The following is a 27,727-nucleotide window of genomic DNA, read 5'->3' on the forward strand; positions in this document are numbered from 1 at the left end:
CTCTACCATAAAGGCCTGATTGGTGGATTGCTGCAGAGATGGTTGTCCTTCTGGAAGGTTCTCCTCTCTCCACAGAGGACCTCTGATAGAGTGACCATCGGGTTCTTGGCCACCTCCCTGACTAAGGCCCTTCTCCCCCGATCGCTCAGTTTAGATGGCTGGACAGCTCTAGGAAGAGTCCTGGTGGTTTTGAACTTCTTCCACTTACAGATGATGGAGGCCACTGTGCTCATTGGGACCTTCAAAGCAGCAGAAATTTTTCTGTAACCTTCCCCATATTTGTGCCTCGAGACAATCCTGTCTCGGAGGTCTACAGACAATTCCTTTGACTTCATGCTTGGTTTGTGCTCTGACATGAATGGTCAGCTGTGGGACCTTGTATAGACAGGTGTGTGCCTTTCCAAATCATGTCCAATCCACTGAATTTACCACAGGTGGACTCCAATTAAGCTGCAGAAACATCTCAAGGATGATCAGGGGAAGCAGGATGCACCTGAGCTCAGTTTTGAGCTTCACGGCAAAGGTTGTGAATACTTATGTACATGTGCTTTCTCAATTTTTTTATTTTTAATAAATTTGCAAAAATCTCAAACTTTTTTCACATTGTCATTATGGGGTGTTGTGTGTAGAATTCTGAGGAAAAAAATGAATTTAATCCATTTTGGAATAAGGCTGTAACATAAAAAAATGTGGAAAAAGTGATGCGCTATGAATACTTTCCGAATGCACTGTAACACGATTTGACTGTTTGGATTAATTTGTGGATTATTTTTTCTTTATTCTTATCTTTTATGTGCACTGTGTATATATCTGCACCAGAAATGTTTTTATATACTGTACATAAAAAATGGTGGCTTGTGACTCGCCACACTGCCTGCTATAAATGTATGTAAAGAACCACAATCTACAGTATCCCCAAGTTGTACAGGTAAGCTTCATGAGGCAGTGTATGTAACTGAAATAAAGAAGGAATGAAAGTGGACAAGAAAAGATAGCTCTACAAACAAGGAAAGAGAATAAAGCTCTACAATGCCACATTTTAATCCTTTGTGACAGTTTTTATCCTTCCAGCATTCATTCAGCCATCCATCCACTCATTCATTTTGAATTATAAACCAAGAAGCTTTTAACAACACATGCTAGAAAAAGACAAGAAGAGTAATAAAGTAATTTTGTAAACAAAGTGTTTTTCTCTTTAATCGAGTTGTTGTGTACACACTATACAATGCAAGTTTACATATTGAGAAAAAAACCGTTGTCCGACACTAAAACAATAAAAATATAATAATTATAATAATTATAATATTAGAACACAATCTTACAGAAACACGAAAATGAAACAATAACGATACCTTTGAGGCATTAACAATTAACACTCAAACACATTAGCTTTGTTTTTTTGTGTTTTTTTTTTCTTTTTTATTTCATAAAAGAGAGACAAAAAAGGCCCACTGAAGGGGTTTCGGGTGGGGGTGGGACGAGGTGCATTTCTGTCATCCACAGAGAAGCAGCTCTGTCTTCTACTTAAAAATACCAGCAGGATGTCCAGACTTCCCCTATCAGGCATTGGTTTGGTCATATTACCCTTTTTGAGTGGGGATGGGGTTAAATGAAGTAATACCATAACATGTAATACAATAAGAAAATTAAATAAATAATAAATTCAGGCACGCCCACTTGAGGACTGTGGGACCCAATTCCTGTCCTGTTTTATTCATTTCTAGAGATATACTGTGAGCTGGCAGAATAAAAATGATAACTTAGCTTCTTAGCCTATTTAGTATATGTAAAAACCAGTCATTTTAGAATAAAAAAGTGTCTTTTGTTTAAAAATTACTGCAATTCTTATACCACCAACAATTATTAAATCATGGACACAATGTTTCTGTTGTGAAAAAATGGTCAGAGTCATGTTAATTAGCACTGATTCTTAGCATTATATGCCAACATGACCATGACATCCATTATATTAGTAAAACGTAACTCAGGATGCAGAAAACAATGCAGTTAAAAAGATACATTGCAACCATGCTATTAAAAATATCTGATCATTATTTTTACAGCTGAAATGATTCAAATATTCCATCCCCATCCCACCCACTCTCAGAAATGTCTGTTCCACAACTAGCACAATGCCCTGGTGGCAGACTGCAAAGCTCCAAGGCGTTCAGGTTTTCTAGTTAACAAAACTGAAATACACACTGACTTTCAAAAACTATATAGTCAGGGATTTGATGAAATAAAAATCCTTGCATTAACCAACAAATGGGAAAACCCATATGTAGTTTAAAAAAAATACAATTAAAAATATACAAGAGCAGCCTAAACACCAAACTCCTATGAATTCCCTATCCACCAATGGCTTGTACAAAGTTGCTGATATTGCATCAGTAGTGGCAGGGAAGAGTGTTAAAACCCTTCTGCAAAATAAAGAACATGTGTCAACACAGTGATTCCAAACTGGCAGCAATTTTAGTAAGAAGCTAGATTTAGTGGGCTGTTAAAAGCTTTGGCTTATTTTACTCCCTCTATATACATACATACATACATATGCACGCACACACTCAAACATACACACAGTTGTGAGTGGAAACATTAAAATGTACTGCTGGGACAAATTGTACAGCCATCCATCATTTAAACAGTTTTTAGCATGTTCAAAGTCTAAAAACTACTATTGTTTTAGTACCATTGAGCGGCTGGCAGGACAACCGTGGCGTCCTCATAATCGTACCAGGGCTCGAACTGTGAAGTGAAATTAGCTCATTTACAAATAAAAGGGTCACACATTCATTTTCAAGGTGAGTTTTAGTTTAGCACTCTCTCTTTGCTTGATTCTTACACATTCTGTTTCGACCATCTTTGATATGGGCGCTGACCCAAATTCTTAACCAAATTCTTATGCAGTCTTTTAATATGTTATTAACTTAGGCCAATTGACCACACAGCTACAATGCCAAATACCATTGAAAAGAACTTTAAAGTTGCATGCAGTGACCCTGACACCAGAAAATACTTCTCTATTTTCCCCATTTTAAAAATTCTACTAGGAGTGTTAAACTTTTGTCATAACTTTAATTAAAACAAAACAAAGTCCCTATGCACTTGCCCAACAGCTGGACCTCTGCTTAATCTCTCTCTCGGTTTACAGAATTCAGAGTTTACTTTCACATTAGTCCGATTACCCTTGGCAAAACAAAATGGAATAGCAGATTGATTCTCTTTAATCGTGCGTTGGTGGCACTGCTATTAACCCAAAAATGTGAGAAGCAATGGGGGGGTGGGGTACACCCCTTTTCAAAGTGGACCTCAGTTTTTAAAGGCTACTCTGCCACTAAATATGATCAAGTACAGTATAATACAAAGAACAGCTCTGCATATTGCTACTGTACAATATTTACAAGTCATTAAAAAGAAACCCAAGTCTTCCTTCAGCAAACTGCTTCTTTACCTTCATCCACTGGGGGTTTGGAGAAGTTGAGGGAGGGGAAATTATATATATATATATATATATATATATATATATATATATATATATACACATTTAGACATCAAAGAGATTCAAATTACAATAAAAAAATTAAACTCCAAAAATCACATCCATGCCTTGCAACAGCCATTTGGTTACTCTTCTTCAGGAATATTGTATTTGTGCCTGTAAAGCTATACTTTTTCTTTTGAAATGATATGGGGTAGCACCATGCCTTGTTTACTACTTACTCTGAACACCAAGTTGCATGCCTCCTGTTGCCCCCCTTAAAACTGCTCATTCAGTGGTGAATTTCATATTAATTTAGTTCCTTACAATGGACTGAATGCTCTTGCATAGAAGGAACTAAAACAAAAAATTTGGAATTTGAAAAGATTGGAGGGATGAATAGGGTGAAACCGAAATTAAACAAAAAAGCAGGAAAGCAAACAAACCTGTAAACCATTTCAGTACATGATTACAATTTGAGCTGACAAACCATACCATTATCACGTAAAAATAATTTTCAGGGTTTACGTTATCAGTAAACTAAATTGAGCTCTCCCATATTGTGTACAAAAAGAGTTTTTACTATTTCATCCACATTGCAAGAGAGATGAAGAGCCATTATTGTAGTTGTGGAACATTTTGTTTAGCACTATGTGTGAGTGTTGGGGGGTATCTGTCTGGGGTGTGAAAGTGAAGGCTGCATGCACTCCTCCTTGTATTCAATGCAATACACCTGATCAACAGCTTGTCGTGGAGCATTAACTATCCATTTTAATTTAATCTTTTTGAGAGTAGAGAGGTGGACAATAGAAGGCTTGGGAGAGAATGATGCTAAACATCTAAAACAGGATACAGGGATAAAGAAATGTTAATGAAAGACATGATTGATACCGATTTTAAATTCACAATCTGAATTCCTATGTAGATAGAATGTGGAATTTGTATTGGGATTTTAGCTTGAAACAGGATACTGAAAAGGAGGAACAATACCTAACAATAAAGCAGAGTTCTACCCTCTTACACTTTTAAACCCCAACAGGCAGGCGTACCACAGTTTACAGGGGAAATGTGGATGCGGGGGTGTGATGTGGGCTGAAAGAAAGAGAAAGGAGGTGTGTGTAACCTGGGGGGGTTAAGCTAGCACATTGTGTGTCACTGGTCACCAGAGAGGTAATGGGCTCTAGATCATCCCCAAGTCCACCCCCGAACCACCAGATCTACAAATGTATATCATTTTATGCTTTTTGGAAGTGGAGTGTCAGTTCTGAAGCCATACCCAGCCCACATTGATGAGCAGTTTCCCCTTTCCTTTGTGGATGGACCAGAATGCATGTTTCCAGCCCTGGCTCATAAATAACTGGGCAGCCGTGAATGGGCTCTCTCATGGTCTTCATACCCTCCCTCTATTCAGCCCCAGTTGGCTGGCACTCTCCCCTTTTCCTTTGCACTATTAAGTCAAGTCTCAGGCACAAGCCTGCGAGGTATGAGTGAGAAGCTCACTGAAGGACTCAAACAATGTCTCCAGCCAACGGTGGTTTGCCATGCACTGTTGAACTACTTCTTCCTGTCCTGGGTCCTCAGCCTGTTGCTCAATACAGTCAGTCTACAAAAGAGAGAGAATAAAAAGGAGGCTGAAAACTCTGAAAGATGTACACAATTTTATTGGGTATGGCTGAGAAGCAACGTTCGATGCAATTAACATATTCAAGAACAGACAGGGCAATGCAAAGATCTGACCTTGTAAACTTTGGAACAAAAATGCAATGACAATCTGTACAACCTTTTTCAAAATGGGTGAGACTTGACTGCACGTTGGAATTGGTCACAGCCAAGATGCAGCTAAAATAACTGGCCACATCATGAGGAAAGTATGATGCTCAGAGAAAGCAAGCTAAGGTTCTTGGAAACATCAAATGATTTTGATGACAAAAACAAGATGCAGAGATATCATCATAGAATATATGATAATTTTTACTGAAAAATGTCACTACCTTCAAAACAAAAAAGAGGCTCTCTCTGCCAGCTCAGTAAGAGAAATGTCCATACAGATCATACAAGGAGTAATGAAAACGTTGCCACATTACAAGATAATTATTAATTAAACACATTAGATATGAAAAGCATAATTAAATTCTTATTATCAAGGTACTAATAAATAAATTCAAATTTAAGGTTGTTTCAAAATGACACTAGCTCAAGCAATAACAATTACTGAAGAACTTCTTATTAATGGAAGTAATACATTATGTGAATTGATGGGTTAACCATGATTATGGAACTACATCAGTACTACAAAGATCTGGCCAAACAAGCAACAGAGATATTACAGTGGGCCAATGGTGACCAAGCACTCAGCTGCACAGCTGTTATCGCCTGGCAATGGCAGTTCAGAGAAAGAACAGAACCTTATGAAGACAATGCATGTGGTTGCCAAGTGATAATATAGACTTGACAGAACATCCAGAAGGTACAATGAACTGTGTGAAAAAGATTCACATTCTGTTGATAGCACTGCTATGCAGCTTAATATACCTCATGGAATTTGCCATGCAATTCTAAAGTCCTGAGATCTGACATGCTGAGATCCTGAGTGAGAACTGCACGGGAATGTTTAAAGTGATGGGCCACTTTGCTTTTTCAAAAAAACCTAGACTACAGGAACCAAGATTAAAGTATATTGCTTAAAAACTTGACATGATCTCCTTGACATTATTAATCCAAGACCTTTTTCTGTCTAAAGAGATTCAAGAAAGGTGGATTAATCATGTTGAACAGACTCAACAAGAATCTGTAAAATGAAACAGGAATGGTTGATTATTACATTAAAGAACAATTATAAAAATAGAAACTAGTTAATAGTTAAACTTTTATATGCATAATAAAAATATTCCTCTAAGAAAAATAAAATACAAGTATCAATGATAGTGAAGTGCTTCAAGGTAAAACAATGAATATTAAGAAGATGATGGTGATTTCCCAGCATAAGGCATTCCTAAAAACCATCTGATTAAGCAGATAAAGCAATCAACTGGACACTGTATTTTGGCCGTTCATTGGAACACTTTAAAGACTTAGGTTGTAAACTTGTGTAAATTATTATCTTCCTCTGAATAATAAAATCTGACAGTTAAAAGAAAAGAACTTTATGAACAATTCCTACAATCTTATATGATTTCATTCTATGAACACCTCCTCTATATACTATTTTCAACCTTTTTTCCTTTTTTTTTTTTGATATAACAGTTATTATGAAATGTACATTTGAGTTCAAAACATTATCACATACTGTAAGGGGAAGAATTATTCTTTTAGCTTAAGATGTATAATAAAACAAACCTGACAGTGGAAATTAAACATAAATGTTGTTAGTGACAATGACTTTACCCAACCTACCTCTTTTTTACAGCGCAGGAATGTGTGGTACTTGTAGTGATGCAGGCCATGGTACAGGCTATAGAGTTTGCAGTTCTCCACACCCAACTTAAAATCCTAAGAATAAATTAAATTAATGTGAAAGATCTAACCAGCTATTCTTTTGCAACATTTCTCTCAAAAACAACTATATATAGCCACCTAACACAAAATATTGTGCAAAATGTTGGACAGTTCACACAAGAAAGAAGCAGAATGACCGGTAAAAGGAATAGATAATGCTTACAAACATTTTTAAAGCCACTGATTCTTAAGACAAATAATGTTAATACAGTAATTGCAATTTTTAAATAATTTAATGAAAACATCCGATAAAAGCAATTGACTATTGACCATAATGTCTGAAATTTGTATACAAATGCTCACAGGACTGATAATGTCACAAATCAGTAATACTGGAACAGGCTGAACATTGAAGAAGAACTGTACATAAAGTTGTTGAAACTAGAACCTGATATTGACAATAATGGCTCTATAAAACAAAGACAGTTGGTGACATGAAACAGGCTTAGTTGCATGCAACTTAAACTATTTTTCAGGTTATCTGTATTCTTATGCAATACTATATTTTTGTAAAAGAACAGTATGCCATTTTTTCTTTTTAAACTAATCTTTTTTCTCCTTAAACCATACTACTATTCTTGCATTAAAAATAATAATTTAAAAGTACATAAAAAATTTCAAGACACACAACCACACAAATGGGGGATAGGTTGAGTGGAGTAAAAACAAAAACCCCTTTAGTTATGCCTAGTAAGAATTCAGTATTTAACAATTTAAGACTGAAACAGTGGTGGTATGAATTGAAAGCATTATTATCCGAATGTGGTACACTAAGAAAAATAAAGTTTGACTACACCTAGCAAAGAGAAATAATATATGATCATATACAGTGGATTCAGAAGGTATTCAGACCTTTTCACTTTCTGCACAAGTTCTTGTGTTGTAAATGTAATTTTAAATGGGTTCATTTACCATTTTTGGCCATCAATCTATGCACAATCACCCATGACATAGTGAAAACATGTTTTTAAAACTGATATCTCTCATTTAAGTATTCTGACTCTTTGTTATGGCACTCTATATTGTGGCCAGGTACAGTCTGTCTGTCTTAATTATCTCTGAGATGTTTCTAGAACTTGACTGGAGCTCACCTGTGGCAAGCTGCATTGATTGGACATCATTTATAAAGACACACATCTGTGAATATAAAGTCCCCAAGCAATCAAATTCAAAGGAACTCTCTGTAGACTTCTGTGATAAAACTTTTGTAAGCCATAGATCACGGCAAGGGTATTAAACCAGTTCTAAAGTGTTGAATGTTCCCAGGGCACAGCAGCTTCAATAATTGTGAAATGAAAGTAGTTTGGAACCACAAGGACTCTTTCTACAGTTGGCCGTCCAGCCAAACTGAGTAACTTGGCCAGGAAGGTGACCAAGAACACCAAGGTTACACTAAAACAGCTTCACAAATCCTCTGGTGACATGGGGGAACATATTGAAAAGACGACCACCTCAACAGTACTCCATCAATCAGGTGTTTATATTAGAGTGGGTAGATGGAAGCTGCTCTTGAGTAAAATATATATGACAGGCCACATGTTATGGAGTAGCTTTGGGACAAGTTTCTTGACTGTCTGTAAGTGGCTCGTCTAAGCCCAGACTTAAATCCCACAAAATATCTGCGGGGAGACCTAATGATGGCAGTTTACAGACACTTCCCATCCAAACTAATGGAGCTTGAGAGGATCTGTCAGGAAGAATGGTAGAAAGTGCCCATATCCCGATGTGCAAAGCTTGTAGACTTATCCAACAGGACTCAAAGCTGTAATTGCTGCCACAGGACCTTCCATAAAGTACCAAATTAAGTGACTAAATGCTTAAATGAAAGAGGTTTTTGTTTTTGATTTTTTTTATAAATTTGCAAAACTTTCACATTGTCATTATGGGTTACTGAGTTTTGATTAATGTGCAAAAATGACAAATTTAAAATCAAATGTACAACACAATGAAGTGTGCAGAAAGTGAAAGTGCCTGAATACGTTCTGAATCCACTGTATGTGTCAAGAGGATGCTATAGCTTAGTATTTCCTTTGATTAATGGGTCTACCATCATACAAAATGATGCTGTTTGACTACTTTTAGCAGTAAACAAAATCAAAGACCAGCTTTGCTTTTATATTAGTGGGGTGCCGATTAGATGGTATAACATTTTGGGACACCATGACTTAAAGTTTGGAAACCAACGCAGATGAAAACAATAATCTCTGCATACACTGTATATGTTTATAAAGCATCTTTAAAAGTTTTTAGTGCAAAACTAATTGGAATACAATGGGAATCCATCTACATGATCAATATATTGTAATATTTTGTATCTTAAGATTAATCATGATTATCTTACACAAAATGATTGAGTTGCATTGTGTTCTACTATTACTTTAAGCTGGTAAAAATTACACATGCTATATAGTCTGTGGTTCTATACAATCACTCTGGAATTGCTACTCATTGCAGACATTATTTTGTAAAGATGGAGAGATGACTCATTTTTTGTTCTCTGCTGAACAATGGTGTCTTAGCTAGGTGGATTAAAAAAGTGCATGTACCATCTGTAGAAGGTATACACAATCAGAACCAGAGATAGTCTGTAGCCCTGAGATTAACTCTCTTTTACATTTTGCTGAGCTACACAGAATTAACTTTCCATCAGTTTCATGAGCCAGGCTTTAAGGCAGTTAACGTCTTTTACTGAATATTTTAAAACACAGCCTTAATCTGGAATGAAGGGCAAAAATTAAGCTTGATAAACAGACTCTAATGTAACCTACTAAAAAACACACAGATTCTGAAGTATTAAAAATACAGAATACAAAAAACTATGACATAATAAAAAGAGCAAACTTAATTTAAAGAAATAGTTTAAACCCAGTTATTCTTTGAAATATGGAATGTATTTACATAGATTTATTATATGAACAAAACTGACAGTAATTTCCTGACACAATATTTACATGCTTGTCCTTAAGTGCAGAGAAATCATGGATTGCTATGCTCCCTTGTTGTACAAGAATATGGTTTTTCAAATACAGCATGTGTCCGGGAAGGAATCTGTTCTGTGCAAAAAGTAAACAAATTTGCTGTAGGTATAATGAGAAGAAAAATTGGGCCACATGAGTGAGGGGAGTTCAAGATTGCGCGAACAGAGAATTACAGGTATGACTGGGTCACTATTCTTTTGACTTAATTTAAAAAAACAAATTGTGTACAATGAAATGTACCAATAAGCAGTGGAACTGTGATGTACTTGTGAAAAATTATGAATAAACATCAAGTTACTAATGAAAAACAACCAGAGGAAGAAAATGACATACTCAAGTAAACTTGTAAATACTTGAACCTCTGTGACTAAAAAAAAAAAAAAAAAAAAAAAAAAAATTCCTGAAGCAATAAGCTGCATAACAGCCAAAAATTGATCCTTGAGCTACAGCTGTTTAAAAATCAATCAGATACACAAGGCAACTTAGCTATGAACTGTATTTTCCTGACAAATTTCAGATCTTAATATAAATGCAATTTTCAGGAATATATAGGAATAAACTCTGAAGATTTAAAAAAATAACAGAGTTCTGTGTGTGCAGCCCATGATTCATAATAACATAAGCATTCTTCACCATTAAGCTATGACACCTAAATAGATAAGGGTGTGAAAATCTATTTAACAAGTACAAATATGCCACAGTTAATTAGTCAATTGAATATGTACAAAATCTTGCTGGCTGGGGTGTCCTGCTGCATCACTGATTAAAATAATGTGGAAAAAAGGAGCCTTTAACCATAACCCAATATTTTTCTCCAGAACAGACCAAGGGTGAACATGTCTAATTGAAGCATTGCATACCCTCTTATCCATTCCCATCCTCACCTGTAGCCACAGCACCTACAGAAAGTAATGAATGTGCATTAAATTGTAGCAGCTACTGTAGCTAATATCTTTCTGCCTTCTTCGCAGAATAAGTGCCAGATGTCCTAAGAGCCAGTATGCAAACCTTAAAACTATGCCCATTTTATGCTTAAAAAATATCCTACACAGGCAGCACTATTCACTACATAAACATTAAAAGTTTTTTTCCATTAAGTTGTAATCAAATATCAACTTGACTAGAAATATTTCAGTATTCATAAGAAAAATGACATATCACATATATAAGTTACATCAAGTACACCTTGGTGAAATTTGTGGCCACGGTTTTCAAGTTGAGTCCTAGGGGATGCTATGGCTGCCTTTTTTTTTTCAACCATTTTCACAATTGGCATGTCATTATTACTTTAACTGATAGACATCTGGCTTACAAATATTTCCAAGAAATTCAGAATTTTTTTTTCTCCTTTACATTGTTTCAAATGATTTTGCTTCTTTTCCCGTTTACTTTTCAATTCACCCTTTTCTATAGCGTTTGCTCCCTAATTGTATCAAACATTGACAATTAGTAATGAGCAATGTCGACAAAGTTGTAGACAGCATTAAATGCTGAAGGAGAGCAACTATTCTATTGCCATTTTAACTACTCTACTCATTAAGAAAAATGTTTATAAATGACAAAACAAGTGAATATGGCACTGAAGTAATTTCCCCCTTTTAGCATTTATTGCTATCAGAATTTGGATACAAATAAAGGCTGTTAGACGACTTTTGCAGCAATTTGTAGTCTTAGCCTTCATTTACATAATCTTAGCCAGTCGGTGGCATGATTCTGTGAAGCCAATCTTCTAATGTGATGTCCCCAGCGAATGAGACCAACTAGTCTAGAACTGGCTAGGTCACAGGTTTGACTTTCTTGTTAGATGGATGGGCGGGCTGTGTATATATGAAATGAAACTGCATATAGGACAAGAAGCTGATAGATAGTCTATTGCTTAGCAAGTGACGGCATTAAGAGAGAGACGCAAAGTCAAAAGGCAAGGTTTTACTATTAAATTTTGACTGAAGTTTATAAAAAGTCACGTAGGAAGCACTTAGAAAAGACGGATAAGACCAATATTAATCTTTACCTATCAGATGACGTGAAAACTATAAGGGATAACATATTAAATAATTCTGAAATCACCAAATGTTGTGGTGGCAGTTTCATCTTATGAAAAACTACATAACACAACTAACAGGAAATTCATATTGTATACAATTTCACACATAATATATTACATCCAATGTATTGGTTTTGTTTACATGTGTGTTCTGTTAGTATTGTAATTATTGTCAACTCTTTCGAAAAAACATGCAGGTACGAGTTTCATTGTACTATGTACATACGACTATAAACATCATAAATTCAATATTAAGATACTATATACATAAAATTTAACTTTATACAAAATTAAAAAAATAACATTGTTCAGTATTATTCAGTAGACCATGAATCAATATTCTAGCATATTAAAACAAACACAAATTAAAATATACATAAGTTTGCTCCTCCAAAAGCATCCATTATGAAAGTACAAGTGAATGATGCATATGCCTTATCTCAAACAATCATATTACGTGTCCATGTAGCAGAGTTTCCATTTGTGAGTGTATAACAAGGAGTACTCTGCTCAAGCACAGAGCGTTCACATTATATTATGTCCAATCATCCTTTCAAGCTTATAATGGCATAATCACTAAAAAATTAGGTCACCAAGCCGTTTTTCAATTTTCCAAAATATAAGTCTTGTGAGATGAAGCTCAGCAGCCTAAAGACACTTTCCGGTCTATCAATGGAAGTAGTCATTATCTATACTAATAAAAGGCAAAGCCCTCACTGACTGACTGACTCACTCACTCACTGACTCACTCATCACTAATTCTCCAACTTCCCGTGTAGGTAGAAGGCTGAAATTTGGCAGGCTCATTCCTTACAGCTTACTTACAAAAGTTAGGCAGGTTTCATTTCGAAATTCAAAGCGTAATGGTCATAACTGGAACATATTTTTTGTCCATACACTGTAATGGAGGAGGCGGAGTCACGTATCGCGTCATCACGCCTCCTACGTAATCACGTGAACTAAAAACAAGGAAGACATTTACAGCACGAGTCACACGCGGGAACGAAGGTAAATGACGTTAATTTTTGACTGTCTTTTAATACTGTGTAAGCATACATATTAACACATGTGCAATTAAACGTGTGCATTTACAGGGTGATTTCCCAGGCTTAAAAGCTCACTTTTTATCAAACGCGGGAAGAAAGGTAACTGACGTTGTTCACTGTCTTTTAATACTGTGTAACTATACATATTAACACATGTCCAATTAAACGTGTGCATTTACGGGGTGATGTCTCAGGCTTAAAAGCTCGCCTTTTACTAAAAAGGTAAATGCAAAACTATTTTCAATCAGTTTATTGAAACGCTCCCGTTAAGGATTGCAATAACATATTCGCGAGATAAAAGAACGAAGTAGGGGGGAAATGGAGGAACAGCCGCAAACAGCGAAGAGCAAAAAATTAATTAAACAATTGAGAACGGAGCGAGTTAAGCATACAAGCATGTTCATAAGGGAAACAAAGCACGGTGTAAAACGTAAGTTTAAATTAAGTTTATAGAAACGCTCCCGCTGCGGATTGCAATAACATATTCGCAACATAAAAGTTTAATGAGAAGACACGAGGTATAAACGAACCACACGCCGTGGCGCAACGTTAGGGGCAACAGTTTCAACCATTGTATGATCTGCTTCTCGCAACTGAAAGACGGCACATGGCGGATGTTAGCCGACTTGCTGACCGCAACGTTAGGGGCTTCAACTATGGCGCTGACGCCACATCTCAGTGCCAACACTTTGCAGACTGTACTTAAAAGACACGCCCTCCTCACTGGACAGTTAAAAACACCAATCAAACTAACGATGACATCAAGTATTACCCAATCAAAAGTAGGAAAGGAGGCATCTTCATAAAATGCGTGTGGGATGATTTGCATGAGACGCTGCTTTAAAAAAAAAATGATAAAAAAAATACGGGATACATCCCGTCCAGTATTGATTCAAAACGGGACGCGGCAATTTCATTCTCAAACGCGGCACGATTCCGTATTTTAAAGGACGGGTGGCAACCCTACAGTGCCAGGTAACCACCCATACAATCAGATTGTGATTCAGACTAGGAATGCAATGAATGTAATTACCCCGATCTACATACAAGGCGAAAGTCTTGCAACATTCAAAGATGATGGTTTGGGATAAGTACACCATACAACATAAAAGAGCTTATGAAGCCTTGAACCGAAAAAAGCAAGATCTCAGAGATCGTAAAAAAAAAAAAAAAAGGAGGTAATGTCGTTTTACTCGCTGTAGATTTTAGTCAAACATTACCAGTTATTCCACGAGGGAGACCAGCAGATGAACTCAACGCGTGTTTAAAATCCATGCTTCTCCCACGCTCGGTTATATGTCGCGTGTTCTCGGGTAGGTGCACCAAAAAATGTATACATTTAAGCATGTAATGGGCAAACAAAAAATGAGGTATACCCGAAGGCACTGCAGTAGTACTTAATGTAACTTTACTTCTTAAATGGTAATGTTTTACTGTTAAATAATTTATACGCTTCTTATATGTTGTTCAAATTCTTTTATCAAAATACCACTGACAGCGCAATGCACGATAACATGGAGTGAATACACCATACGCGATTCTACAATAAAATAAAATAAACATAAAAAGAGTAAAACAATCATCACCCATAAAGCGTGTGTGTGTGTATATATATATGTTGATATGTGGATGTGTATATGTATATATATATATATATATATATATATATATATATATATATATATATGTAGATATGTATATATATGTGTATATGTATATGTATATATATGTTTATATGTGTGTGTGTGTATTTTATATATATAAAACACAGCAACACTCATAACAATGACAACACAATTACATTGACAATCATGTTACGTTATTTTTAAAATGTTTCCTTTTTTTGTCATAACCTCTTTAACACACTACTTCTCCGCTGCGAAGCGCGGGTATTTTGCTAGTAGTTAATAAAATGTAAGTATCTTTAATTAAAGAGTTTTTTGTGCATTTATAAAAAGACTATACTACACCTACATCCACTGCTCACACTAAACCTGAATCACTCTGCATACTGCACATCCTGTAGTCATCAACATTCTGGGAGAATTACTTAAATTGTCCACCACTCATCCAAAACCACAGTTACATCAATGATCCAAAGATACCCTAGACAGGCTCAAATACAAGTCTGTAATACAAAAATTGTGCAGTCTCAAATAATTTGATGTTGCTATCTTCACAAAATGTCAGAAAGCTCAAGCAAATCAGAGTAATTGTTGCACCAGTCATTGCATGTTTTTAGTTAATTATTAACTAGGAACACATGAAAATTTTTATTTTTAATTCAGAAGCTTCTGAATTGATCAGTGAAAAAAAAATCTTAGAATGAAAACACTTGAGATGTATCTAATGTTTGTCTGTAGGTTACCTATTTAATCCTACCCCCTTTGATTGATCTGGACCAAACTTTGCATAGTTGCTCTCTAGGGCCATACAGACAAGATATACTATTTTGGAACCTGAAATTTTGACACTGGAATCCCAGGGGTACCCCGCTGTACACTATAGTTTGCACACCAGAGCCACCTACTGGCAGACAAAATGGCTAGAGCTTCACATTACTTCCACTGCATCCTGTTTTTATTTACTGTAATATAAAAAGGGGTATTTTTCATTTTTGCAGGGAGGTGTTGATCAAGAAAGGAACTATGTACAACACAAAGGAGAATCAATGGGTTTGTTGGTTTTTCTTAATAATTTTGGCAGTACAAACTGTCCATCTTCATCTAAGACGACACGTGAGAAAAGACAGCGTTCATGGCCACATCCTAGAAAGGAGTTACCACAATTCTAGAGTCCAATCTGACAAGAAAAAGAACAATTTCTTGAAAATGCTGCAGGCTGCTTCTATCGACCATATTATAAAAAGTATCTTGCACTTTTTCAGTGGAGTGTTGGATGAGAATTGATCAAGAGTGGAAGTACAGCAGAACACAAATTAAAATCAAAGGATTGCTATTTAACTCCTGCTTTGTCTTCTTATGTCCATAATGTAGGCACTACAAATTGTTCACCATGAACTATGAGGACGAGTCAGATGTGACAAGGTTCACTGTTACAACTGGGCAAGAAGTTGAAGTTAGAAGTTACTGCTATTCTGGAATCAAATCAGACACAATAAGAACAAATTCTCTACTCACAAGAGCAGAGAAATTGATAAAGAGGCAGTGTGGATGACTGATGGGACAGTCAGCAATAACAACAGGGTCACAATTTAAAAAACACAATCATGCATTGATCTTTTGGCTCCATTTCGGACTGGCCATTTGGCTTTACATGAAATTTGCCATTTGTCAGTATAAAAGTGTACAAATCATTGCAACTGAGGATTTATGGGCATTGTGTGGGACACCAGTAAGCATATTTTAACTATCAGCACAGAGTAGGACAAACAGATCTTCACATTTTGGGGGGTAACATGCCAGGTCCATGTAGGAAGTGTTTCTCAACCATTTGACCACACATTAAAATAATTCCTCAAGAATTTGATCTTTTTCCGGTTCTGGTTCCTTGTAAATTGCGAATAAATTAAATATAACACGTACAGTTTTCTTGTTAGAAGAAAAAAAATCTCCTACAATGCCTGTCTTACATAAAGATTGGACATGGGAGAATATTGTCCCTTTGAAAGTGAATTTCTTACAAATATACATAAAATAGTACTGAATAGATTTAAATTTGTTAAAAAAATAAAAAATAAAACAATTTGTTTTATCCTTTTAGAAAATATACTGAGCTACATGATTATATGGTACTTGCTGGGAATGCACCACTTGCAACTCAAACATCGTGATTTGCTGTTATTTCATGCCACCTTAAATAAAGTGGGGGGGGGGGGGGAATATGTCAGATATACATCACAATTTAAAATATAAAATTCAGCTAGTTATTTAAGAGCTGTACCTATATCAAAAACTAATAGCAAAAACTATTTTGATTGAGCGAACATAGATAAGTGTATTACAGCAGAAAATGTTCTCACAACATTATCCTGAAATTTGAATTTCCATTCACATCCCTTTCCCTGTCGAAGTTAATTACCTGGGGCTTGTGAACATTTTTTCTAAGCTTGTTCAGTGTCTTGCGATTGTAGGGCTCACCACCAAGTCGAACCTTTACTGTTGTTGAGTCAACTGGATCCATCGACAGTTGTGGAAAAGAATGCAGAGCCTCCTAAAGGGAACACAATAACAACGTTTTAAACAAAAGTTTTTTTGTTTTTTTTGGTAAAAGAAGTCAGTAAATATGGCAGATTTAGAGAGCAAGTAGAGAAAATCTTCTCAAAACTTAAAAAGATTGTCTTGATGTTCAGTTTTTTTGTTTTTTTTACTTCTTAAGCAAAGCACCTTTTGAAAACCAAAGGAACTGCCAGTTTTAATTTAATGTATTGACACAAAACCATGTTTATTCAAAAAATAAAACTACTATAAGCAACTGATAGAGCTGTGGTTAGTGTGAAGGATCTGGGTCCAAATCCCAAGCTGGTCACTGCCTGTGGAATCTGCAATTATCATTTCCATTATTTGGAGGTTTCAGCAAAAAAAAAAAAAAAAAAAAACAAAAAAAAAACATACATACATACATACAGTTAGGTCCATAAATATTTGGACAAAGAAAACTTTTTTCTAATTTTGGTTCCGTACATTACCACAATGAATTTTAAATGAAACAACTCAGATGCAGTTGAAGTGCAGACTTTCAGCTTTAATTCAGTGGGGTGAACAAAACGATTGCATAAAAATGTGAGGCAACTAAAGCATTTTTTTAACACAATCCCTTCATTTCAGGGGCTCAAAAGTAATTGGACAATTGACTCAAAGGCTATTTCACTGGGCAGGTGTGGGCAAGTCCGTCGTTATGTCATTATCAATTAAGCAGATAAAAGGCCTGGAGTTGATTTGAGGTGTGGTGCTTGCATGTGGAAGATTTTGCTGTGAACAGACAACATGCGGTCAAAGGAGCTCTCCATGCAGGTGAAAGAAGCCATCCTTAAGCTGCAAAAACAGAAAAAACCCATCAGAGAAATTGCTAAAATATTACGAGTGGCAAAATCTACAGTTTGGAACATCCTGAGAATGAAAGCAAGCACTGGTGAACTCAGCAACGCAAAAAGACCTGGACGTCACGGAAGACAACAGTGGTGGATGATCACAGAATCACTTCCATGGTGAAGACAAACCCCTTCACAACAGCCAACCAAGTGAACAACACTCTCCAGGGGGTAGGCGTATCGATTTCCAAGTCTACCATAAAGAGAAGACTGCATGAAAGTAAATACAGAGGGTGCACCACAAGGTGCAAGCCACTCATAAGCCTTAAGAATAGAAAGGCTAGATTGGACTTTGCTAAAGAGCATCTAAAAAAGCCAGCACAGTTCTGGAAAAACATTATTTGGAGAGATGAAACCAAGATCAACCTCTACCAGAATTATGGCAAGAAAAAAGTATGGAGGAGGCGTGGAACTGCTCATTATCCAAAGCATACCACATCATCTGTAAAACACGGTGGAAGCAGTGTGATGGCTTGGGCATGCATGGCTGCCAGTGGCACTGGGACACTAGTGTTTATTGATGATGTGACACAGGACAGAAGCAGCTGAATGAATTCTGAGGTGTTCAGATACATACTGTCTGCTCAAATCAAGCTAAATGCAGCCAAACTGATTGGGCAGCGTTTCATGATACAGATGGACATTGACCCAAAACATACAGCCAAAGCAACCCAGGAGTTTATTAAAGCAAAGAAGTGGAAAATTCTTGAATGGCCAAGTCAGTCACCTGATCTTAACCCAATTGAGCATGCATTTCACTTGTTGAAGACTAAACTTCAGACAGAAAGGCCCATAAACAAACAGCAATTGAAAACCGCTACAGTAAAGGCCTGGCAGAGCATTAAAAAGGAGGAAACCCAGCATCTGGTGATGTCCATTAATTCAAGACTTCAGGCTGTCACTGCCAGCAAAGGGTTTTCAACCAAGGATTAGAAATGAACATTTTATTTCCAGTTATTTAATTTGTCCAATTACTTTTGAGCCCCTGAAATGAAGAGATTGTGTTAAAAAAATGCTTTAGTTGCCTCACGTTTTTATGCAATCGTGTTGTTCACCCCACTGAATTAAAGCTGAAAGTCTGCACTTCAACTGTATCTTGAGTTGTTTCATTTAAAATTCATTGTGGTAATGTACAGAACCAAAATTAGAAAAATGTTGTCTCTGTCCAAATATTTATGGACCTAACTGTACATACATACATACATATATATATATATATATATATATATATATATATATATATATATACACACACACACACCATTGGAGGGACATTAGAAAACATTGGAAAGAACACACAAAAGGAATAATTTAATGTGAAAACAAAACAAAGAAATAATGGCACATTAAATATGACCTAGATGGGGTTCCATGGGAAAGAATGCAAAACGACAATAAAAAGAACATTCAGTAAGAGGTAGGAAGAAAATTTTCAGTGAAATAAAAAAAAAAAATAAAACTTGGCAGAAAAATGTTGTTTCATATTCTAGGGTGATAGTGATGACAACTTTGTATGTTTGTAAAATATTGTATTTTTTGTATAGCCCAAAATCATATAAGGAGTGTGGCAAAGGCATGACAGAAAGTCATTACAGGTGATCTATTACGGATAAATATTATTAATTCACTTGATTCTTACACTACTCTATAGAAACAGCATTTAAAAAACTGTGATGCCAATTAATACTTAAATTAGGTCAGGTCAGGTTGGGAAGCATGCACTGGTACAGCGCATTGCTGCACCTACCACGTGACAAAACAACTCAGGATCCTGGTTGGCAACCCCAGGCAGATACGCAGCCCAGTCCCACCCTTCAGAAATAACCATCTATCTGCCACAGCTAGGTGTTACGTGGGTGCCCCCTTGGCTTGGTCCAACCACTTGGGTCCTTGATAATGAGGATCATGCGAGCCGGATCACCCTCTGGGAATTGCGCCACATGGCCATAGTGATGTAACTGACACTCCCTCACAATGCAGGTAATGTGCCTCCTATGAGATTCCATGACAAATTGCTCATTTGACACAAAGTCAAACCAATGGTACCCCCAAGGATTCTCCAAAGAGACACAGTACCGAAGGAGTCCAGTCTTCTCAGGTCACTGGATAGCGTCCATGTCTGCAACCATATAGCAAGACAGGAAGCACCACAACACTAAAGACTTGGACCTTCATCCTTTTGCATAGATATCGAGAGCGCCACACATCCCTTTCCAGTGACCTCAAGATGCTCTCCCAATCTGTCTACTGACTTCATAGAAAGAGTCACGAGAGGCATAAGTGCTGCTGCCGAGGTTAGTAAACCTCTTAAAATGGTCGACACTCTCTCCGCTGTCAGACACACTGCTGATACCTGTGCCTAACAGATTATGAAAGGCCTAAGTCTTGGTTTTGATGCAGGACACTCGGACTCCTCACTCACTCTCCCAGATCAGAGCTTCCATTGACTCCGCGAAGATTGTCAGCAAAGTCAGGATCAGTGAATCTTTCTTCACCAACAAATGCTCCACAGCCGCTGGACCCTACAACTTTGCCCAACACTTAGTCCATGCAAGCATTGAACAGAGTAGGAGCAAGAATATACACTTGACAAATCCTAGAATCAACTGGGGAAAAACGCAGAGGTTCTGCCTCCACTCTGCACAGCACTCGCAGTACAAATGTACAGGCCAATCATGATATCTAGCACACCCACAAGGTCTCAGGATGTCCCACAGGGCAGGTTGATCAACCGAATCAAACACTTTATGAAAATCAACAAAGGCCGCAAAGAAACTCTGCCAATATTCGCTTTTGCGCTCCTTCAGAACCCTCAGTGCCAGGACGTGGTAGACTTCTTAGGCGTAAAACCAGACTGCTCCCGTTGCTGGCAGATGAGCAATTGATCACGGGTCCTACTGTGGATGACTCTAGCAAGGACCTTACCCGGCACCAAGAGCAGTATTATCCCCCTGTAGTTGCCGCAACCCAGATGGTCACCCTTCCCTTTCCACAAAGGGACAAGAAGTCCTGTTTTCCAGTCAGTTGGGATGATGCCCATGTCCCAAATGGAATCAAGATTGCTTGCAATGCCAGGAAGACAGCCTTATTACCAGCCTGGAGATGTTCACCCCGGACACCACAGATCCCTGCAGCTTTCTCTACCCTCTGCTGGTTTACCACTTGTGCAATACCAGTGGGACTGGGTGGTTCCAATGTTCTTGAGGTCAATCCTCCATTTACTTAAATGTTGAGCATATAAGGGAAAGTCAAAATAATCCAGATGACAGGTTATAAAGGACTCACAAAAAGACTTTGGTATAAAACAGTGATATTTAAGAACAGACTGTAGTAATGGTAAGAAAGAACAAAATTAACTCTTGACTGCAGCCAAATTCAGGGAGTCAAAATTCAAAAAACTGATAAATACAATAAAGCTTTTTATGGACAGCAATAAAATGTTTTTGTGAATAAAAATTCAATGAGAAGGAATTAAATGTCTGTGGTAGGTCATAAGATACTACAGGAAGAAACATGGTCTTTTTTGGTCCAAGTTCAAGAAAGTGTGTATTAAAGTTGTAAGATAGGCAATAATCATTAAAATGAAATATATAGAGTACGTGTATGTATGTATGTATACATGTACACACACACATATACATACATACAAATACATATATATACATATACATACATACATATACATATATATATATACACATACATATACATACATATATATACATATACATATATACATATACATATATATACATATACATATATATATCTATACTAATTAATAAAAGGCAAAGCCCTCACTGACTGACTGACTGACTCATCACTAATTCTGCAACTTCCCGTGTAGGTGGAAGGCTGAAATTTGGCAGGCTGATTCCTTACAGCTTACTTTGAAAAGTTAGGCAGGTTTCATTTCGAAATTCAACGCGTAATGGTCATAACTGGAACCTCTTTTTTCACAATATACTGTAATGGACAGCAGCTCGATGGCCGTGGGAGGAGGAGTTGAGTGTCACGTCATCACGCCTCCCACGTAATCACGTGAAAAGACTGTGAACGCAGTAGGGAGAAATGAAGGAGGAGCCGCAAACAGCGAAGAACAAAAAATTCATTAAACAATTGAGAAGGGAGCGAAACAATAAGAAGCAAGCGAGTGAAGCATACAAGCATCTTCATAAGGGAAAAAAGCACAGTGTAAAATGTAAGTTTAAATTAAGTTTATAGAAACGCTCCCGCTGCGGATTGCAATAACATATTCGCGAGATAAAAGTTTAATGAGAAGACACGAGGTATAAACGAACCACACGCCGTAGCGCAACGTTAGGGGCTTCACCTCTGGCGCTGACGTTCGAGATTCGATTCCCGAGAGCGGATGCAGTGAGTGTGTACGCCTGATGAGTCCACAATTAGGGAGAAACACGTGTCGCATACTCTTTGCATTATTTGAAAGTAAACTATTAAAGCCATTCTATGATCTGCTTCTCGCAACTGAAAGACGGCACATGGCGGATGTTAGCCGACTTGCTGACCGCAACGTTAGGGGCTTCAACTCTGGCGCCGCAAACAGCGAAGAACAAAAAAATTCATTAAACAATTGAGAAGGGAGCGAAACAATAAGAAGCGAGCGAGTGAAGCATACAAGCATCTTCATAAGGGAAACAAAGCACGGTGTAAAACGTAAGTTTAAATTAAGTTTATAGTAACGCTCCCGCTGCGGATTGCAATAACATATTCGCGAGATAAAAGTTTAATGAGAAGACACGAGGTATAAACGAACCACATGCCGTAGCGCAACGTTAGGGGCTTCACCTCTGGCGCTGACGATAGAGATTCGATTCCCGAGAGGGGATGCAGTGACTGTGTATGCCTGATGAGCCCAGAATTAGGGAGAAACACATGTCGCATACTCTTTGCATTATTTGCAAGTAAACTATTAAAACCATTCTATGATATGCTTCTGGGAACAGAAAGAGGGCACGTGGCGGACGTAAGGCGACTTGCTGACAAACCACAAGCGTAACCTGGCAGGTAACCACCCATACAATCAGATTGTGATTCAGAAAACGAATGCCATGAATGTAATTACCACGATCTACATACTGTCAAATAAACGAAACACACGCCAAAGCGCGACAGCTGTGAAAAGGGAGCTTCACAAAAAAACAGATCCTTAACAAATTGTTATTGGTATATTTTCGATCCGTTTAAAAAGGTTTTCTTTTCTTCTTAATAAAAAATTAAAAGCAGTACTTCGCCGCAACGAAGCGCGAGAATTTGGCTATATATATCTGCTTCTCGCAATTAAAAGAGGGCACGTAGCGGATGTTAGACGACTTGATGACCAAGCATAACCGTTACCTGCCAGGTAACCACCCATACAATCAGATTGTGATTCAGACTAGGAATGCAATGAATGTAATTACCCCGATCTACATACAAGGCGAAAGTCTTGCAACATTCAAAGATGATGGTTTGGGATAAGTACACCATGGAACATAAAAGAGCTTATGAAGCATTGAACCGAAAAAAGCAAGATCTTAGAGATCGTAAAAAAAAAAAAAAAAAAAAAAAGGAGGTAATGTCGTTTTACTCGCTGTAGATTTTAGTCAAACATTACCAGTTATTCCACAAGGGAGACCAGCAGATGAACTTCTTAATTGTTAATGTTTTACTGTTTAATAATTTATACGCTTCTTATATGTTGTTCAAGTTCTTTTATCAAAATACCAGTGACAGCGCAATGCACGATAACATGGAGTGAATACACCATACGCATCCGCCCACGGCCGCCCTCGTGTGCGCATATAGAAGTTGATTCTACAATAAAAGATAAAAAGAGTAATACAATCATCACCCATAAAGCGGATAGTAGACGTGACGTACTATATGTGTACCAGATTTCAAGTCAATAGGTGAAATGGTTTGCGAGCTACGGTGATTTAAAATCCTGGACAGACAAACGAATAGCCACGGTGGCAAATTATAGAAGAAGATTTTACTGTTTAATAATTTATATTTATATGAAATGTGCTTCTTATATATTACTTCATATTCTCATATGATAATGATGTTAATGTTGTTTATATTGATTTCTATGTTATTGTAAGTGCATGTATGTGTGTATATGAATGTATATATATGTGTATATATGAACACACATATATTATATATATATATATATATATATATATATACACATATATTATATATATTAACACACACACATAATACACATATATTATATATATATATATACACACACACACATATACACATATATATATATATATATACACATATATATACATATACATATACATATATATATATATACATACACATATATATACATATACATATACATATATATATATATACATACACACACACACACACACATATACACATACAGTGGTGTGAAAAACTATTTGCCCCCTTCCTGATTTCTTATGCTTTTGCATGTTTGTCACACAAAATGTTTCTGATCATCAAACACATTTAACCATTAGTCAAATATAACACAAGTAAACACAAAATGCAGTTTTTAAATGATGGTTTTTATTATTTAGGGAGAAAAAAAATCCAAACCTACATGGCCCTGTGTGAAAAAAGTAATTGCCCCCTTGTTAAAAAATAACCTAACTGTGGTGTATCACACCTGAGTTCAATTTCCGTAGCCACCACCAGGCCTGATTACTGCCACACCTGTTTCAATCAAGAAATCACTTAAATAGGAGCTGCCTGACACAGAGAAGTAGACCAAAAGCACCTCAAAAGCTAGACATCACGCCAAGATCCAAAGAAATTCAGGAACAAATGAGAACAGAAGTAATTGAGATCTATCAGTCTGGTAAAGGTTATAAAGCCATTTCTAAAGCTTTGGGACTCCAGCGAACCACAGTGAGAGCCATTATCCACAAATGGCAAAAACATGGAACAGTGGTGAACCTTCCCAGGAGTGGCCGGCCGACCAAAATTACCCCAAGAGCGCAGAGACGACTCATCCGAGAGGTCACAAAAGACCCCAAGACAACGTCTAAAGAACTGCAGGCCTCACTTGCCTCAATTAAGGTCAGTGTTCATGACTCCACCATAAGAAAGAGATTTTTTTTCTCTCTAAATAATAAAAACCACCATTTACAAACTGCATTTTGTGTTTACTTGTGTTATATTTGACTAATGGTTAAATGTGTTTGATGATCAGAAACATTTTGTGTGACAAACATGCAAAAGAATAAGAAATCAGGAAGGGGGCAAATAGTTTTTCACACCACTGTATATATAGATATAAATATAGACATACATATATACATACATACATATATTCATATATATATATATATATATATATATATATATATATATATATATATATATATACACACTGTATATATACATATCTACTTATTGGCTCCTGTATTTAGGATATAGCGGGTTGGATAATGGTTGGATGGACATCTGTATGCATAGCCCTATTTGCCCGTTTTCATTTTTTTTTCTTTCTTCAGTAATATTTCAGTAAACCCGGAGCTTGTCAGTTCAAATCCTGGTACTGACACCACTGTGTGACCCTGAGGAAGTCACTTCACCTGCCTGTGCTGCAAAAAACAAAAGTAATGTAACAAATTGTAGCTCAGATGTTGCAAGTTGCTGGAATAAAGGCACAAGTAAAATAGATAAATATGTATTATACACATAGGAACTATTCATTTATTTTCAGTTAAGTCATCTGCAGCAAACTTTTATAAATGAGGGTTTCTCATTTTTAGATAGTGCAAACTGTTTCTTCTTCATTGACGTTTTCTCTTGGAGAGCTTTTTTCATTTCATTGAAAATTAAAGCAGCAGCTGCCAAAATATGTAGCTTTCTTATTAATTTTTCAACATTGTGTAAAATAAATGTATAAAGTAACATAAAAGGTTTAAATACTGGTTATCCTTTTACACTAAAATATTACTAAAGAGATACAAAAAAAGTAAAATGGATATGTTCTTTTTCTTTAAGGAGATTAAATATTACTGAAGAAAGAAAAAAAAAAATTAAACAGCCAAATGGGCTATGCATACGAACTTAAAAGGTTTAAATAAAACAGAAATATATATTTTATTTTTACTTGCTTAACTTGTGGAGGGTGTATCCTGTAGCAAAGCCCTAACTTTTTTCGTGAAAGCCCGTTTCAGTCAATAAGTCTTAAAAAAAGGTGTAAAGATATTGACAATAAGCTAAGCAAACCCAGGAAGACGTGGAATCATTTAAATCAAGTATCATTACATCTTCCTTTCTTAAAGAGAAGTAAGGCAGTACTTATAAGCTTACATATTTATATATAGACATACATACATATATATATATATATATATATCTATATCCGAAGCCGTGCAAGCACACTCTTGAGAATGCAACGTATAGTTGTACAGAAGAAAAGCAATCTTGCCTCAAATGAATGGCAACCTTTTGTAGGTCTATGAACTTAATTTAAAGTTTAGGTTTACACGGTGCTTTCTTTCCGAAGTACCTGCACTCATGAATATGTCTGTATGTGTCAGTCGGTCAAATCCACGCGCTTCGCACCGGCGAAGTACCGCTTTTAAATTTTATTAAGAAGAAAATAAAACCTTTTTAAATTGAGGGAAAATATACTAATAACAGTTTGTTAAGGATCTGTTTTTTTGTGAAGCTGCCTTTACTCGAGTGATCACTTCGACCTGAATTGGTGGCCAACTATAAGCGTTACCTGGTAGGTAACCACCCATACAATCAGATTGTGAATCAGACTACGAATGCCGTGAATGTAATTACCCCGATCTACATGTTGTCAAATAAACGAACCACACGTCGTGGCGCGGAATGTAATTACCCCGATCTACATGTTGTCAAATAAACGAACCACACGTCGTGGCACGGAATGTAATTACCCCGATCTACATGTTGTCAAATAAACGAACCACATGTCGTGGCGCGGAATGTAATTACCCCGATCTACATGTTGTCAAATAAACGAACCACACGTCGTGGCACGGAATGTAATTACCCCGATCTACATGTTGTCAAATAAACGAACCACACGCCGTGGCGCAATTTTAGGGGCTTTGCCTGTAGCGCTGACGTCCGAGGTTCGATTCCCGTAAGGGAGTGAAGTGAGTGGCTGGTTACCTACCAGGTAACGCTTATTGTTGGCCAGCAAGTGAGGTAACATCAGCCACGGTGCCTTCAGTTGTGAGAAGCAGATCATAGAATGGTTGAAAATAGTTTACTGTCAAATAATGCAAAGAGTACGCGACACGTCTTTCCCCCTTATTCTTGGCTCATCAGGCGTACACACTCACTGCACTTGCTTATGGTAATCGAACCTCGGACGTCAGCGCTAGAGGGGCTTAGAAGCGGTGAAGTATTGCTTTTAAATTTTAATTAAGAACAAAAGAAAACCTCAGAGGTTCGATTCCCGTAAGGGAGTGAAGTGAGTGGCTGGTTACCTACCAGGTAAAGCTTATGGTTGGCCATCAAGTGACGTAACATCAGCCACGGTGCCTTCAGTTGTGAGAAGCAGATCATAGAATGATTGAAAATAGTTTTGCATTTACCTTTTTAGTAAAAGGCGAGCTTTTAAGCCTGAGAAATCACCCCGTAAATGCACAC

At 36.8% G+C, this 27,727-nt stretch overlaps 1 protein-coding gene across 2 annotated transcripts in view; it reads right to left on the reverse strand.

Annotated features, from left to right (window-relative positions):
• Window positions 1-1,167: 1,167 nt before the first annotated feature.
• Window positions 1,168-27,727, reverse strand: part of LOC114642385 (proline-rich protein 12-like) — a 200,569-nt gene continuing 174,009 nt past the window's right edge. For both annotated transcript variants that reach the window (XM_051933684.1, XM_051933683.1), the window contains 3 exons: window positions 17,083-17,214; window positions 6,872-6,967; window positions 1,168-5,081 (listed from right to left, as the gene is read on the reverse strand). In XM_051933684.1, coding sequence (XP_051789644.1) covers window positions 4,941-5,081; window positions 6,872-6,967; window positions 17,083-17,214 — 369 coding nt within the window. In that variant the 3' untranslated portion in view covers window positions 1,168-4,940. The remainder of the gene's footprint in view (window positions 5,082-6,871; window positions 6,968-17,082; window positions 17,215-27,727) is intronic.

Source organism: Erpetoichthys calabaricus, chromosome 11, assembly GCF_900747795.2.
Source record: "Erpetoichthys calabaricus chromosome 11, fErpCal1.3, whole genome shotgun sequence".
Lineage (NCBI taxonomy): Eukaryota > Metazoa > Chordata > Cladistia > Polypteriformes > Polypteridae > Erpetoichthys > Erpetoichthys calabaricus.